General features: G+C 45.0%; 1 protein-coding gene across 7 annotated transcripts in view; it reads left to right on the top strand.

The window, feature by feature from the left end:
* The window catches only part of PLEKHA7 (pleckstrin homology domain containing A7), a 155238-nt gene extending 140101 nt beyond the window's left edge, over nucleotides 1–15137 (top strand). For 6 of the 7 annotated variants that reach the window (XM_027852613.1, XM_027852612.1, XM_027852609.1 and 3 more), the window contains 4 exons: nucleotides 1024–1176; nucleotides 6325–6458; nucleotides 7995–8137; nucleotides 11929–12025. In XM_027852613.1, coding sequence (XP_027708414.1) covers nucleotides 1024–1176; nucleotides 6325–6458; nucleotides 7995–8137; nucleotides 11929–12020 — 522 coding nt within the window. In that variant the 3' untranslated portion in view covers nucleotides 12021–12025. Of the gene's footprint in view, nucleotides 1–1023; nucleotides 1177–6324; nucleotides 6459–7994; nucleotides 8138–11928; nucleotides 12026–13550 lie in introns of those variants that run through there. The other variant, XM_027852608.1, reaches the window with a different exon arrangement.
* Nucleotides 15138–15696: the final 559 nt, after the last annotated feature.

Raw genomic sequence — 15696 nt, 5'->3', positions numbered from 1 at the left:
AGGTAGAAATTGGCCTTTCCAGTGCTGACCATAAAGTATTTTCGGGAGATTCAGGAGTGGGTTATTAGAAAACTCAGACTGAGCATAGTTTTTAAGGTACCCATGGTTTTTGCCATTGAATTAAAAGTGGCCTCACCGATTCCACATAAACCCACTCTAATTTCAGAGTGACTCAGCTCCAAAGCTACCTTCGGGTTCTATAAGCTTACACCATGGGCTGCCTCATTAGCTGATCTTAATAGCTATTATATGTGGAAAGAATTCACTAATATCCCCATTCTACCAAAAGATTGGTGAAGGTCTTTGTTTTTCCCTCTTTCCAAGTCCAATATATTGGTCTTTTAATTGAGAAAGGAGCCCATAGGCTCACATGGGCTGGTAGTAACTGTCCTAACATCATAGATTAGAGCAAGAGGGGACCTTAGAGATTATTTAGTTCTATCCCTCATTTCATAGATGAGGAAACTGGAGTCCAAATAAAGATGAAAAATTTGTGGAGTTCCATGTGTAATAAGTAGCAGAGCCAAAATTTGGACTTATGTCCTTGGACTCCACATCCATCACTGTTTCCCCCATACCACTCCAACCATCCGCATTTGTTAGCCTCACCAGCTGGCAATCCTCTAAGGTATTTACACAGTACAGCTGATTGGGAGATTTGGATCAGGCCCTGGCTGAGGGGCTGAGAATTACCAATTGGGCGCCCAGCTTGCCTTCATCCCAACAGAGGTGAATGGCTCTGAGTTGGTATCCTAGAGTGAACAGACATCCTTTGGGTCTAGCTCCAGTTGTGTTTTGTAAATGTAGTTAATCCCAAGGTTCCAGATAGGCATCAGCTATTTACTACTTAAAAGGCTAAGCCTAGGGAAACAGGCTGTTTGTTGAAAGGGTCAGAGATTTTTCATTTTCCTGTCCAGCTTTTCTATAATGACTCCTAGCAGCCTGGGTCCCCCCAAAGGAAGGGCAGGTTTCAGTTGGCAGGAGGCAGTGACCACTTTTTAACCCTTTTGTGTCTGTTACCAGTGGAAGCGAGAACAGGACTTTGATTTGCAATTACTTGAGAGAGCCATGCAAGGAGGGGAGAAAGACGAGGATGGCTGGCTGAAAGTACAGGCTACTCCCGTGACTGAGATGGACCTAGAGCCTCAAGAATATGACATAGACATCAACAGAGAGGTAAAGTTGGCGGGGCTGTCATCTTGCTGATGGAAGCATCGCCTTCCATGGCCTTCTTCTCTCCAGGCTTTCCCAGGCTGGGTTTGCCAAGTGTTTCTTGCTGTAGGTCACAATGAAGTGTTTCCCAGATAATCCCTCAAAAAAGAACTGAGTTAGACTCCATGTATGAGCCTAGGATCTCAAAGCTGGCATCAGGACAGAAAATGGTGTAGAGGAGATGTCATCTCAAGACCTGTTAAAGAAATGTTCTCCAGTTGGGCGCTGGAGGACTCCCTTGAGTCAGGGGGACCAGGCTTTGGGACAAATGGGGCTGAGGTAAAAGGAGGCAAGCTATCATGGAGCTCACAGTGAAGAGGTCATTAAGTGCCTTCTCTGTGCCAAGCACTGTGCTAGACATTGGATTATATTCTATTCTATACAAAATGCACCATTCTTAGTTTCAGGCCCAGAAAAACTAAAACATCTTGTTGGGTCCCGAAAGAACCTGTACCAAATGGGAACTTATTATCATGCTCCCTGGATCCGTCTTTGTTCTTTGTTCAAACGCTCTGATTTCATAAAGAATGACATAGGCTCTGTCCTCACAGAGCTTACTTACATCATGCAGAAGGAGGCAGTGGATAAGGATGGACACAGGAGAGTTTGAAGAGGGAAGGAAGGAAATTCCAGGCACTGAGTTAAGTGCTTTACAAATATTACCTCATTTGATCCTTACAACAACCCAGGGAAGGGGATAGGAAGAAGCATTTATAGAGCACCTACTGTGTGCTAAACATTATCCCATCTGATCATCACAACAGCCCAGACAAGGGGAATGGAAGAAGCATTTATAGAGCACCTACTGTATGCTAAACATTGTCCCATCTGATCATCACAACAGCCCAGGGAAGGGGAAAGGAAGAAGCATTTATAGAGTACTTACTACGTGCTAAACATTTCACAAATATCTCATTTGGTCCCCACAATAGCCCTGTAAGCCCCATTTTATAGTCAAGGAAACTGAGGTAGACAGAGGAGTTAAGTGAATTACCCAGGGTTGTACAGTGTCTGAGGCTAGATTTGAACTCAGGTCTTCCTGACTCCAGGGCCCAGCTCTCTGCCCCCTGTGCCATTTGTCCAGGGTTATTGTACAGCCAGTATGGGTCAGAAGCAGGATTTGAGCCTAGTGATGTAAAATAACCCTGGAAAGGTCAGGGGAAGTTAGATCATGGAGGGATTTAAAGGTGCCAGGCTGAAGAATGTGTATGTTGTCCTGGAGGCGCTAAGGAGCCACTGAAAATTGTTCAGCCAAGGAGTGATCTGGTTAGCCTGTGCAGCTGTGTGGATTGGAGGATTGTTGGTCTTGAAACAGGGAGACCAATTCGGGGCTTCTGCAATAGCTCGGGGGAAAGGGGACGAGGGCCTGAGCGAGTGAGAGGAGCCGGGCAAGTGGATATAGAGGCCATGGGGAGGACACAGGGATAATGCTGAGGCTGCACTGGGGCCATCTGAAGGACGGCAGTGCTGTTAGTGGAAATCAGAGCATTTGAACAAAGAGCGGGTCCAGGGAGCATAATAATAAGTTCCCATTTGGTACAGGTTCTTTTGGGACCTAACAAGATGTTTTAGTTTTTCTGGGCCTGAAACTAAGCATGGTGCATTTTGTATAGAATAGGAACTTAATTAGTGTTGGTTAAGTAAATGAATGAATGAATGAATGAAGCAGCTCCAATATAACTGCACACATGGCATCACTCTGCTCCACATCTCTACGTCTAATTCAAAGGGGACCTTGGATGCTAATATTAAGTAATTAAATAAAACTAAATAATTATTAAATAATCATTTAATATTATTAAACCCTTCACAGAGTTATTGTGACAATCAAATGAGATTGCATATGTAAACTACTTTGAAAGGTTTTGAGTACTATATAAATGTGAGTTATTATTAAATAATAATTAAATGATTCAATAATATTTATTAAACATTGTTTAGTTGTGAAATTATGTGCAATAATTATTAAATAACATTTTATAATAGTTATTAAGTGATATTTAAGAATGGCCATTATTAAATAGTTATAATAAGAGGCCTAGTGGTCATGTCTCTAGGCTTCCGCATTCAGAACTCCAGTGTCAGTGACCATCATGAGGTAGATTCCCTAAAGAGAATTGCTACAACCTTGGTCTTCAGCCAAGACTCATAGTGGTTGCTCCTCCCTACACACATACATACATTACCATCTTCCTCACAGAATTGGAGACCAGGTTGGGGGAGAAGCCCTCACTGACTAGGTTTAGAATCAAGAGAACCTGGGTTGGAATCCCACCTCTGATGCTTACTAGCTGTGTGACCCCCACAAGTCACTTAGAGTCTCTGATTCTCATTTTCTTCATCTATAAAATAGAGAAAATAATAACCCCCACCCCAAAGGATTTGCAGCTAGGTGACACAGTGGATAGAGTGCCAGGCCTAGAGTCAGGAAGACTCATCTTCATGAGTTCAAATCCGACCTTAGACACTTTAGCTGTGTGACACTGGACAAGTCACTTTACCCTGTTTGCCTCAGTTTCCTTATCTGTAAAATGAGCTGGAAAAGGAAATGGCAAACCACTGCAGTATCTTTGACAAGAAAACCTCAAGTGCAGTCAAAAAGGATTGTTCTCCAGGTCAAATGAGATATCATAGAGAAAGCACTCTACAAACCTCTAAGTACTATATAAATGTGAGATATTATTATAATTATTGACCAGCTCACTGAATTACCCAGAACAATAGAGCAGTGTTTGTAGCAGAATCATTTCCATCCAGGTCCCACTGGCCCCGGGAGTTCTCTGTGCCAGTCCTCGGGCCACTGAGCCTTTCCTCTTGCGATTTGAGATAGCCAGGAGCTTGTCAAGTTACAGGTCCCCTTCTGGAAACAAACTCCCATATCCTGTCTTGGCAGTCTGCTATAGTGCCCAAATAATCCTGCCAGTCAGGAAGTCCTTTCTTATCTCTAACCTAAATCCCTCCTGCTGTAATGAAATCACACTTCCTCTTCATCTGCCCCCATTGGAAACAGAGGAGAGTTTGTTAACTTTCTCCACCATGAGGGAAGGTAACAATTATCAATCAGAGGGCGAGCGTGTCCTTAAGTGGGATTTAATTTGGTTTTTAAAAATTTGATCAAACGTGATCAAATTCACCCTTTGAGCGTTAGGGAAAAGCCTGCCAGCTAAGCCTATCTGGGCTCCCTCCTCTCCATCATAAGAAAGAGCCTCTAACACTGGGGCTGCTGTTCTGCGTGGGGGCCGCCAGGGCTCAGCCCTTGGTTGGAAGGATTCCCTCCAGTCCTGGGGAACCCAGGAAGTCATAGCAGTGTGATTTGGAACCTCCCCCTTCCCCAGTTTAAGAAACCCCTACCTTGGTCCCCAGTTTTCTTTTCCACAGCCTACCTATCAATATTTGAGCCCATGGCTTAGAACTTTGAAACTACCTATCTCAACAAAAACAATTATAATGAAGATGATAATAGCTAACATTTTTACAAAGCACTTCATGTCCTTTGCTTCATTTAATCATTAAAGAGTTCTGCATAAAAGGATCTGGGTTCATATGCAAGCTTTGCCACTCCCTGGCTTAACAATATTGGGCAAGTTGTTTCACATCTCTGGGCCTCAGTTTCCTCCTCTGTTAAAAGAGAACCTGACAATTTCTAAGGTCTCTTCAAGCTCTGACTATGGTCGTATGAATATCCCTGTGAGGTGGATCCTGACAGGTATTCTCTCCATTTGACAGAGGAGATAATGACTTAGAGTGGCTTAATAAATTGTCTGTGGGGAGCGTGCTGTAGCTAATTAGCATCAGAGCTGGGATTCAAACCCAAGGCTCTGCTGACTGTGCTCTCTCCTCTGTAGTTTCTGTCTTTGCTGCTTCAAGAAATCTCTACTTCTGTTCCTTGGCCACACTTCAGTTTCTAATTTGCTAATACCTCTTCCACTGCCCACTGGCTGCCCAGGTCCCCTTTTCCTGCTCCCCTCTCTCTTTCCTTTTCTCCTCTGCCAACACACGGTCAAGCCTTAGTGTCTCTTTCCTGGGGCTTGTTCATGGGGGAAAAGAGTATTCAAAATTCAGAAATAGTAGATCAAGGGAGCAGCTAAATGGCACAGTGAATAGAGCACTGGCCCTGGATTCAGGAAGACTTGAGTTCAAATTTGGCCTCGGACACTTGACACTTATTAGCTGTGTGACCCTGGGCAAGTCACTTCACCCTATTGCCTTGAAAAAAAGCAAGTAAAAAAAAATAAATAGGGGCAGCCAAGTGGTGCAGTGGATAGAGCTCTGGCCTTGGAGATAGGACCTGAGTTCAAATCCAGCCTCAGACGCTTGACACTAGCTGTGTGATCCTGGGCAAGTCACTTAACCCTGAATGCCTCACCAAAAAGCAAAAAAAAATTTTTTAAATTAATTTAAATATATAAATAAAAAGAAATAGTGCATTGAGAACTGGCCTTGGAGCCAGGAAGACCTGGGTTCGAGTTCAGATGTATACTGGCTCTGGACAAGTCATTAAACCTCTCAGTGCTTTGGGCAGTTCTCTAAAATGATTAGATGTGGTATTAGTAGAGGGAGTTTTCCACCCAGGGAGTTCCCTATACCTATGAAATCACAGGTCAGGTCCTCATACCTGCCCTGACCCAACAGGGTATGTAAGGGATCGTGACTAAAGAAATGGATCAAGTATAGGCTGAGTGACTTGCATTTAGAAACTCTCGGTATAATTTGCTAGTCTAGAACCTCCCTGAACTGGCTTCCTTCCCTTTCCCCCTTCTCTCTCTGCCTCCCCTCCTGCCATATCCCCGCTGCCCTCAGATGGGCAATGCCCAGCCTCTCAGGCAGACCTCAAAAGATCTGCCAAGTATGATTGATCAGTAAACTAATAAGCATCCACTAAACTCTTACTACCAGATATCAGTCACTGTGCTAACCCTGAGAGACAAAGGCAGGGCAAAAATTTGGTTCTGCCCTCTAGGAGCTTACAATCTAATTGAAGGAAACACTGTGTACATTTATTGGTACATGGCAGCTACGGTGCTAATGGATGGGTACTAACCAGAGAGGGGAGGGCAGTGGGGGACAGGTGCCCAGCTTCAGAATTTCTCTCTATTCCTTTTGTTTGCCTAGCTGTCCAAGCCAGATAAGGTGTCCATCCCTGAACGCTATGTGGACTTGGAGCCCGAGGAGCCGCTCAGCCTGGAAGAGTTAGAGGCAAGGTTCCGCAAAGCCGAGAAGATCCGTAACCTCCTCACCTGCTCGAGGTCAGCATCTCATCCTGGGTTCCCTTATCCTCTTTCCCAGCCCCATCCACATACTGATAATGGATCAGGTCAGGCAAGCATTGGAGTACCTTGTACTAGGGCTCCATGTGTGTCTCCGCATATCCTCCCAACATTGAGAATTGCCTAGATATTCCTCCCCTGCCTCAGTGGACTTGTCGAGGTGTCCATGGGTCCTGGAAGGCTCTTCCTACAGAAGACCCACATGGCCAGATCCTCCTAAAGTGGAGAGTTATTGGCTCAATTAATGGCTTCCCACCATGCTGACAACCAAGGATCACTAGCTGATTTCAGAAAAGTTGACCTCTACGGCAGGAATTATTTTGTCCAAAAAAATTCATGAAACTAAAGATTGTGTTTGGAGGAATTAGGTGAATGATAACAACAACAACAACAACAACAACAATAATAATAATTATAAGCAGCTGGCAATATAGCAATTTTAAGGCTACCATCCCAGTGTGGTAGCTGCTATAATTATCCCCATTTTACAGATGGATAAGCTAAGATTCAAGAAAGTTTAAGTGACTTGCTTAGGGCCACACTGTTAATAGCAGAGTTAGGATTTTAACTCAGTTCTCCCTGACTCCCAAGCCCAGCCTCCATCTTCTGCACCATCCTGGCCTCCACTTATGTCACTGGAGGGTATACCCACGTCAGTGAAGTCCAAGTGTCAGCATCATTTCTCTCTCTGACATCGAGTTGAAATGACCTTCTTACTCCTGCAAGAATTCAGAAACAGGGCTCAGATGATAACTGCTGATAAATAGTAGTTATTTAAGGTGTGCATAGCAGTTTGTATGTTATTTCATTTTCTCTTCAAATGAAGGGGGCTCATGCCATAGCTGATAGAAAGTTGGCCTCAAAGCCAGATATGAGTCCAACCTCTATTTCATATTGGCTTTGTGATCCGGGGCAAGTTATTTGTCTTCTCAATGCTCCAGTCAACTCTCTAAGACTTTAGATTTCAGAGAAGTAGCTGACCTGAATTTGTAGAAAGTGTTTCCTCACCTGGGAATTAGGTCTACCAGTCTAGTCCCTGCCACTTTACCCAAGCCTCACAACAGCCCTGTGAGGTAGGTTCTATTAATATTTCCATTTTATAGGTGAGGTAACTGAGTCTTCAGTGACTTGCCAGATGGCAAGTGTGATAGAATAGAAATTTAACTAGCTCTAAAGTCAGAAGACCTGGGTTCAAATCTGACCTTTGATACTTACTATCCATGTGACAACTATTCTGTCCTATCCTAGATGTTATTGGTGATCTTTGGCTTCCCATATACACTGAGCGTGTTTTTGGAGGAGGGATAAGTGTGGCAGACAGAGGATGCAGAATAGGGAGTCCACCCAGGCTGCCTAGGTTTAGGGCCCATGTGTAAAGCTAGTCTCCTCACTGCCCCGCCCATTCCCTGGAAGGATCTGGGTACGGGGAGAGGGGTCTGTCCTTGCTCCTACAAGCCATCATCAAGCTGCCCTCTGGTGGGTGGGTGACCGCCTCCTTTCTTTCTTGGCTTCTAGCATGCACAACCTCCAGCCTCCAACCATTCAGGACAAAAACCGCTCAGCCGACCTCGACTCCCAGCTCCAGGAACAAGAACGCATCTTCCATATCTCCCACACCCTGGCTTCTGAAGCCTCCCAGCGTAGCAAGCAGGTGGCAGGTAAACCTCGCTGCTTCCCATCCCAAGGGACCACTTGTGGCCAGGCCCCTTCCTGAGTCCTGGGAGCCTTCTCACATGTCACCGCCACTCACGCTGTATCCAGGGCACCCTCTCTTAGAGGCAGCAAACCTCTGGGTAGGAGGCATTCCCCCAGGGATGTGAGGTTCATGCCAAGAGAGGATTAATTTCTTTACAAGAAGCAAGAAGACACTGTCCTAGGCCAGACTCTCAGTCCCATGGAGAAAGAAGTAATCAAGTGACCTGTCTGCCAGTCTCAAGTAGGGGAGTAGGAAAGGGGGTTGTGGTTGGGGGCAGGGAGGGTGGGTGGGACGGCAGCTTTTTTCAACTTCTTACTGAAGTTATCAGCATGTCAGCTTCGCTCTCAAAACGAGGATTTAAAACTTAGTTCTATCTCTGGGGCCACCAGGGTGAGCTATGGGAGTTGGCACTTAGGATGAATGAACTGGAGAGATGGTTTTCTGAGACTATTTGTGGGGGCTAAGTAGGAGGACCAGAGTCAAGCTAGCCCTCCCTAGGGGAGGTGGGTTGCCTGCCCATGTATCCTGGTCCTGACTGTCTGATTTAGGCCACAACTTTTTGGCCTAACTGAATGCCTGTCCATTCATAATGTCTCCAACTAGACACCTCCTTACTGTCCACTAAAGCTGAGTTTTTCTAGCTTCCTCTCTACAGTGGTGGCCAAAGCAAACTTTTGGACTGGCCACATAGACCAGAGCTGTCAAACATGCGGCAACATTGTGGCCGGCAGCATTCCTAAGGCCAGGACCAGATTAAAATGGAATTGAGAAATATTTTACAAAATACATAAAAATATAATAGAACATGTATGATGTTAATATGTGGTTTTCTAAGTCAGTAGGGCCCATGGGGATCCTTAGATATGGTCCAGTGATCCTTTCTATTTGAGTGTAACACCACTTATATAGATGACCCCTGTCTTCCCCCAACACACTCATGAGAGGGAGAGGGAAACTATTTCAGGAGTAATATTGACTTTTTCTTAGGAACAGTTTCACTGTTCTGAACATTGTTCAGCTCCCCAAATGCTATTTGGCCAGGAATGAAACCTCTCTCTCTTCAAAGGAGACTTATTGCTATCCAGCTGGGCATTTGGGGAAAGGGCAGTATCCAGGGAGTTCCAAGGGCTCCCACACCTGCCTTTCTGAGGGGCAAAGCCTAGAAGGAGATTGTGTGCTCTGGGACATCTGGGTCATTCAGCATCAGGCATCTTTGTCCCCAAGTCCCAACAGGCACTGCTGTCATTCAGTGCTCCAGCCATCATGGCCTAGAGTGGACTCTGACAAGTAAAGGAAAGATGTCCTTAACAATTACTGGAATCCTTCTAGCGGGTTTCTTGAGAAGTCATTGTAGACATCCTCCAGCCTGATGAGAAGTTGAGGAGACCCTGTGCATTGCTGGAGACTTGTTCCTTGGGCCTCAGGAGAGGCGGGTGATTGGCAGAGAGGCCAGAGTATAGAATCCTAGAGTCTCTGAATTGGAAGGCACTTTAATGTATCTCTGTGTCAATCCCCTATGTGAGTAGACATGCCCTCTGTGAGATTTCTACTACTTTTGGGGAACTCACTAACTCCTATGGCGGCCCATTGGAGTTTCAAACAGTTTTACTTGTTAAGAAGTTCTCTCTGGTTCTGTGTAATTTCCACCTGATGTTTCTTGGTCTGCTCTTTGAGGCCAAGGACAACCAGGTTAATCCCTCTTCCCCAGAGCCACCCTTCAAATACCAGAAGACACCGAGGCAGGTGGTCATTGGCAAGATGATCATTGACCATCCGCCTCCCTTCAAGTCTTTTCTCTAGGTCAGTGATTCTCAAAGTGTGGTCTGGGAGGTCTCAAAAAACCATTTCCAGGGGTCTGGGAGGTCAAAACTCTTTTCAAAATGACACTAAGATGTTTTAATTTCTAAAATGGTAAACACCAATAGATATAATCCATGTAAACAAAAGATCTTTGCAGGGATGGGGAGGGGATTTCTGGAAAGTTTTAAAGAGTGTAAAGGGATTCTGAGACCCAGAAGTTTGAGACTAAAGATAGTTTGTCCCATGGATCCTGGTATAGAGCCTAGTCCTTTCAGTAGCCTAATTGCCTTCCTCTGGTTGTGCTCCAGTTTGTCAGTCTTCACTCCAAATTGTGGTACCTGAAAGCGAATATAATATTCAAGGTGTGATCTGATGATGGAAGCAGAAAGACAGGTACCTTCCCAATTCTGAACCCACCCTCCCCCACTTCTCTTAGTGCAGTGCAAGATCCCATTAGTTTTTTTGGTGAGGTGGGTTTTTTTTTTTTGAGCTTCTGTAGCACACAGCTGACTCATGTCAGGCCTTGGGTCCACTAAAACCCCCTGATCTTTTTAATATGAACCTCATTATTCATAATTGATTTTTCTTTTGGAACTTAAGACTCTACATTTATTTCTATTAGATTTCTTCTAATCCTTCTAGAGTATTTTGTTAAGGATCCCAATTAGTTATACTTCCTCAATTCAATTCAGTTCAACATGAGGACTGCTATGTACAAGGCACAGAGTTTGGTGTTGGGACGTGACAAAGACAAATGTGAACAAAGAGTTTACCTTCTACTGGGTCATTGGTGTCATCTGCAAATTTGACAGCCACCGCCATTAATTCCTGGATCTAAGTCATGGGCACAAATGTTGAGTACAGCCTCTGAAGTGAGTGTTCTCTGTCCTGGTGCAAACCCCCTTCCCTACTATGACCTTCCAGGTGACTGGGTAGCTAAAATTGTGCAGATCTCAATTTGATTCCAAAGTTTTTAATAAGAGGCAAATTCAGAGAGAGATATTTGCAGAGCCTAAGATCCCATTAGGTGTAGGTTCGTGGGAAAGAGTTTGGCTGCAGACTCATTGAGCTTTCAGTCCACTCAAGCCTCCAGATTTTTCCATATGATCCTTTTGTACTTGTATAGTCAATTTTATTATTTTTTTTTTGGAACCCAAGTGTAGGATTTTACATTTATTCCTATTAAATTTCATTTTTATCAGATTTGGCTAAAATCACTCCAGTTTCTCATCACCCTAGGTCAGGGGCCATGCCTTTACCAGTCTTGTGGTTTCAGCCCAGGGCTGCCTACATCTAATGTGTTTCTCCCAACATATGCTCCCACGCTTCAGCCACAGTCTCTTCCTAATGCTGTACACCCCAAAATGGCTTCTACATTGAGCAGCTAATGGTCTGAGGTGGGTCTAGAGGCTGAACTAGGGAGCTAATTATGAGGAAGCCTGGGTGACGACTTCTTCATGGGAATTCCTTTACTGATGAGACAGAGTTCCTATTTCCTCTGTGGCCTGTACTTGCTCTTACTCTATTTGCTACATGCTTAATTTTAAAGCCTGGTAATTGCCTGCTTGGAGTCAAGCCTAGCATGTACCAGAGCAGAATCTTCCAGTCAGAGAACAGAGATGTTCTGATGTCTTTCCTGCATGTTATCTGCTGCCCCTGTCTTCTGCCACCTTCAGGGCTTTATGACCCACAGAGGACCCTGGGGTTCCCTCCAGATGGGGCCAGCCTTGGGGATGACCACCTGCCTCACTGCTCCTCCCCACCACCCCCTTCATGCCCTGGGATTTGAGGCTGGGTGGCCTTGGTGAGGTCACCTGCCCTGCCCTTCTGGTTCCTGCTGCCCTCCCACGCCAGGTGTTTGGGGTGTCCGGCTGATCGTTGGGGACTTGTGTCGACAGTTTGTATCAATCCTATGTCTAACGCACTGCTTAATTCCTGTGTGATTCTGTCTAGCTCAACAGTCAGCCTTGCTGTCCAAGGGCCTCCCCTCACCTTCTGTACCACAGCCCCCCTTAAGCAATGGATTTCACTACACGTTTGTCTAAGCACCTTCCAAGTAAGCACTAATGACCGCATCCGCTTGGCCTGCCTGGCTTGCCTCTGTGGTGCCTCTGTTCTGGATGCTTCATTGCCCTGCAGTGTGGAGCATGTCTCTTCCTAGATGCTTCTCCTTGGAGTAGTGATCGATTGGAACTCCTCTTCCTTCCCGATGAGATCTATTTATTTCTGTCAACTTTGTCTAAACCGTAGATGGGAGAGGAAGTTTTAATTCACTTTAGGCGCCTCTCCTTACTAGCTGTGTGTTTGGGTGAGTCCCTTAACCTTGCCAAGCTTTAGTTTAAAAAACAGACACACACACCACACACACACACACACACACACACACACACACACACACACACACAGACTAACAACAACACAACAAAAAAACACAATTGGAAAAAAATAGGAGACAATCATCCCAGCCCTGACAACCGCACAGGGTTGTTGTCATGGAGATCAAATGAGTCAGTAGCAGAGAAAAACACTTTGAAAGCTATGAGGGAAAGTATCCCTGTATCCTCTGGGACCAAGATTCATCACAGAATCTCAGAGTTCAAAGGGAATTGGGCGACTTGTCCAGCCTTAACCGTGCCTGAAAAGGGACTGCAGTAGACTCATCAGATGGTATATAAATGGGAAAGGCTATATCTTACTGCATGACGTAATCAGATCTCTGTGAACTGGTTCCTTACCACCTGGAAAACTTAAGAAACTCTCATTTCATCTATTCCCCAGCAACCCGGGTTCAATCTGATAAGCAGATGACTGAGGCTCACAGGTCTAACAGCTAGGTTGGATTGTTTAGAGAACGGTTCCTTGTTTTTCCTGGTGTTTGGGGGGAAGGAAATGCTAGATATATTCCTAGAAGGCTATGGATAGAAGGCAATATTGGTGGCTATCTAATCTCCCTCTCATTTTACAGAGAAGGAAACTGAGACCTGGAGAGGTGAAGTTAAGGTCACACAGATTGTTCACGGCCCAACCAAGACCATGACTCACATTATTTACTCATAGATTTAGATTCTTGGAGCTGAAAAGGACATTTGAGATTGTCCACACTCATTTTCTGGATGAGCAAACTGAAGCATAGGGGGGGTTGAGAGACTGGCCCAAGATCACACAGATGGCTAGTGGCAGTGCCATAACTTAGAATCTAGTCTCTTGATGCCTTTTCACCTTCGTCTTATATCCCCCCACCTCCCTCTCAAGGCATAGCTCTGATCCAGGGGCCAACATGTCTGGAGTTGTCCAGAAATTGTGAGGAGCCTGGCCAGGAGGGAGTCTGGGATTCACAGCCATGGGCGAGCAGCACCCGGGAGGCCTCATGCCCCCCCTCTGCTTGTGCGCCCCGTCATGTCAGCCTTGCGCTCCTGTTGTGTGTGTGTGTGTGTGTGCACGTGTATACACGTGTGTGCGCCCACGTTCACAGACATGCTTCTTGCCTGCTCATGTGCCCTGTTTCTTCAGTACGCAGGCTGATGGTGCTGACCGCTGCTCGGCTCCTAACTGTACTCTGTTTTACTTTGTGCCAGCCCAAGCAGTAACTGACCAGTGACCAGTGACCCATGTCCTGAAGAGAGGCCTGGAGCTGAGAGCCCATGGAGCCAACACCCTTGGAGAAGATCTCTTGCTTTCCCCAAAGGAAATTCTGAGAGGCCAGGGAGAGGTTTTCTGAAGGGGGGAAGGACACCCCCCCCACCCTCCCAACCATCCTGTGAATGAATCACTCACTGTAGGCTAGTTCCTAACACACACACACACACACACACACACACACACACGTTTCAGTTATGACTTTTATATATGTATAAAAAGGCACTTCTAATACAAGCTGTAAAATACTGACACTGTATTTTAGAAACAATATATTTTTTAACATTCTCAAGGGCTGAGTGGATGGAAAGGTATTTATACAGAGGTGGCAGGGTTAGGGGGGCCACGTTCAGGTACGCATATGGAGGGTGGTGGGTTAAGTTAGGAGGAGGAGAGAGGTGAGGAACTGGAATCGCAAATCATTGCTGACACTTGAAAAGCATGTTATGTTTGAGATGAATCTGGGGGAGAATTTAGCCTGAGAATGACTTCCTGGGTGCTGGAGCTAAAAGATCGCAAGGATTCTGCTGGGAGAAGAAAGTCAACGATCCCTCCTACTCACTGGAAACACGGATTTGCATCCTGCCTTGAATGTCATTTATGCTTAGCAGCCAGTATTGTTAGCAGAAGCCCCAGACTATCTGCCCTTTGGTCAGAGGTGCTGGCTGGATTCTGACCAGCTGGGCACCTTTTGGCAATGTATACACTTACAGTGTATGTAGCTTTAGAAGGAATTGGGTCTTCTACCAGAATTTTTTAAAAATTCACTTTTAAGAAATGAATGAATAAAATTTGGAAATACCAAACGGAGAGAGAAAGAGAAGCGATTTAAGTCGTATAGTAAGCAATAACTGAACCCAGGGGATGTTTGACCGACACATCTTGATTTTCTCTTCAATTGTCTTCAAATGCAAGATGTGGCCTGCTGGAGCATCAAGTGAGTCCAGAAGGGCCTTTGATATCCTGCCAGTGGCCCTGTGGTTCCAGGGGCCTTGACCTTCGCTCTGAGGTCTGCTTCACAAGCCTCTCCTTCTTGGGTGGTTGTCTCAGGCCAGTTGCTGAAGGCGGGCAGCTAGACTCCCGAGAACCATGTTAGTGCATTGTAGAAGGAAAACGTTTTCCTGCAGAAACTTGGTTTTCTACAGAAATGAAATTCGGTGACACGACAGGACTTTGGGTTAAGTGGCCAGCCCGCAAGGAGGAGGGGGCAGGTCACCGAGATGTTTGCAGTGTTTTGCAAGACTATTAACGTGTTCCAGGTATGTTTTCCTGAATTGAAAAAAAAAAAGTTTTTTTTAAAAAACCTGGTGAGTGGAACTACAAGTCGCTGATTAATATAAAAATTCCTATTGTTTTTTGACTCTATTCAGAAAAAAAAAAATGATTCTTGAAGCTATTTAGAAGACACGTCTATTTTTAACTCACTCCAGTTACTGCCAGTGTCAACTTCATAACACTTGCCAAAATGAAATGGTTTTATTTTTGCCTTTATAAAAAATTTTGTCGGAAAAAAAAGGAAATGAATATTTTGCAAGAAAAAGTTAATTTAAATAAAAGTGTAATGGTTTGAAGAAAAAAAAAAAGGTATGTACAGATTAAAATATTAACCAGACATGTTTCCTGGCTCTTTCTGGGAATCCTGGTAAGTGGCTGTTAATGAATTTTTCCACATATTTTGAAATCTGCTCTGGCAGCCCTGTGTCATGTGTGTCTCCCATATGCTTTGACTCGGCCTTGGAGAGCATCCTTCACCCCTAGAAATTTCTTGATATTTGGTTTAATAAGAAATTGTGGGGGGCAGGGGAGGGTAGGAAAAACCCATATGTTTCCAGGATTCAACTGGTCATTCTGCAGCTGTTGAACCACTCTGAGGACAGGTTCTTTTTAGCTGGGTGGGAAACAAAAGAAGAAGCAGGTTTCACTCCAGATCCAATCCTGGAGGCCCATTTCAGGGATGCAGCTCCCAAGTCTTAACAACACTGAAGACCGGGGTCATACTGAACAGCTTTAACTTATGACTTAGGCCCCAACAAAAGAAAACAAAAATCCTGTTCAGTCTCAAGTGATGCCCTTTAAAAAAAAAAT

The sequence above is a fragment of the Vombatus ursinus genome, unplaced genomic scaffold, assembly GCF_900497805.2.
Source record: "Vombatus ursinus unplaced genomic scaffold, bare-nosed wombat genome assembly UNPS02009770.1, whole genome shotgun sequence".
NCBI lineage: Eukaryota > Metazoa > Chordata > Mammalia > Diprotodontia > Vombatidae > Vombatus > Vombatus ursinus.
This window is presented reverse-complemented; position numbering and strand designations above follow the sequence as displayed.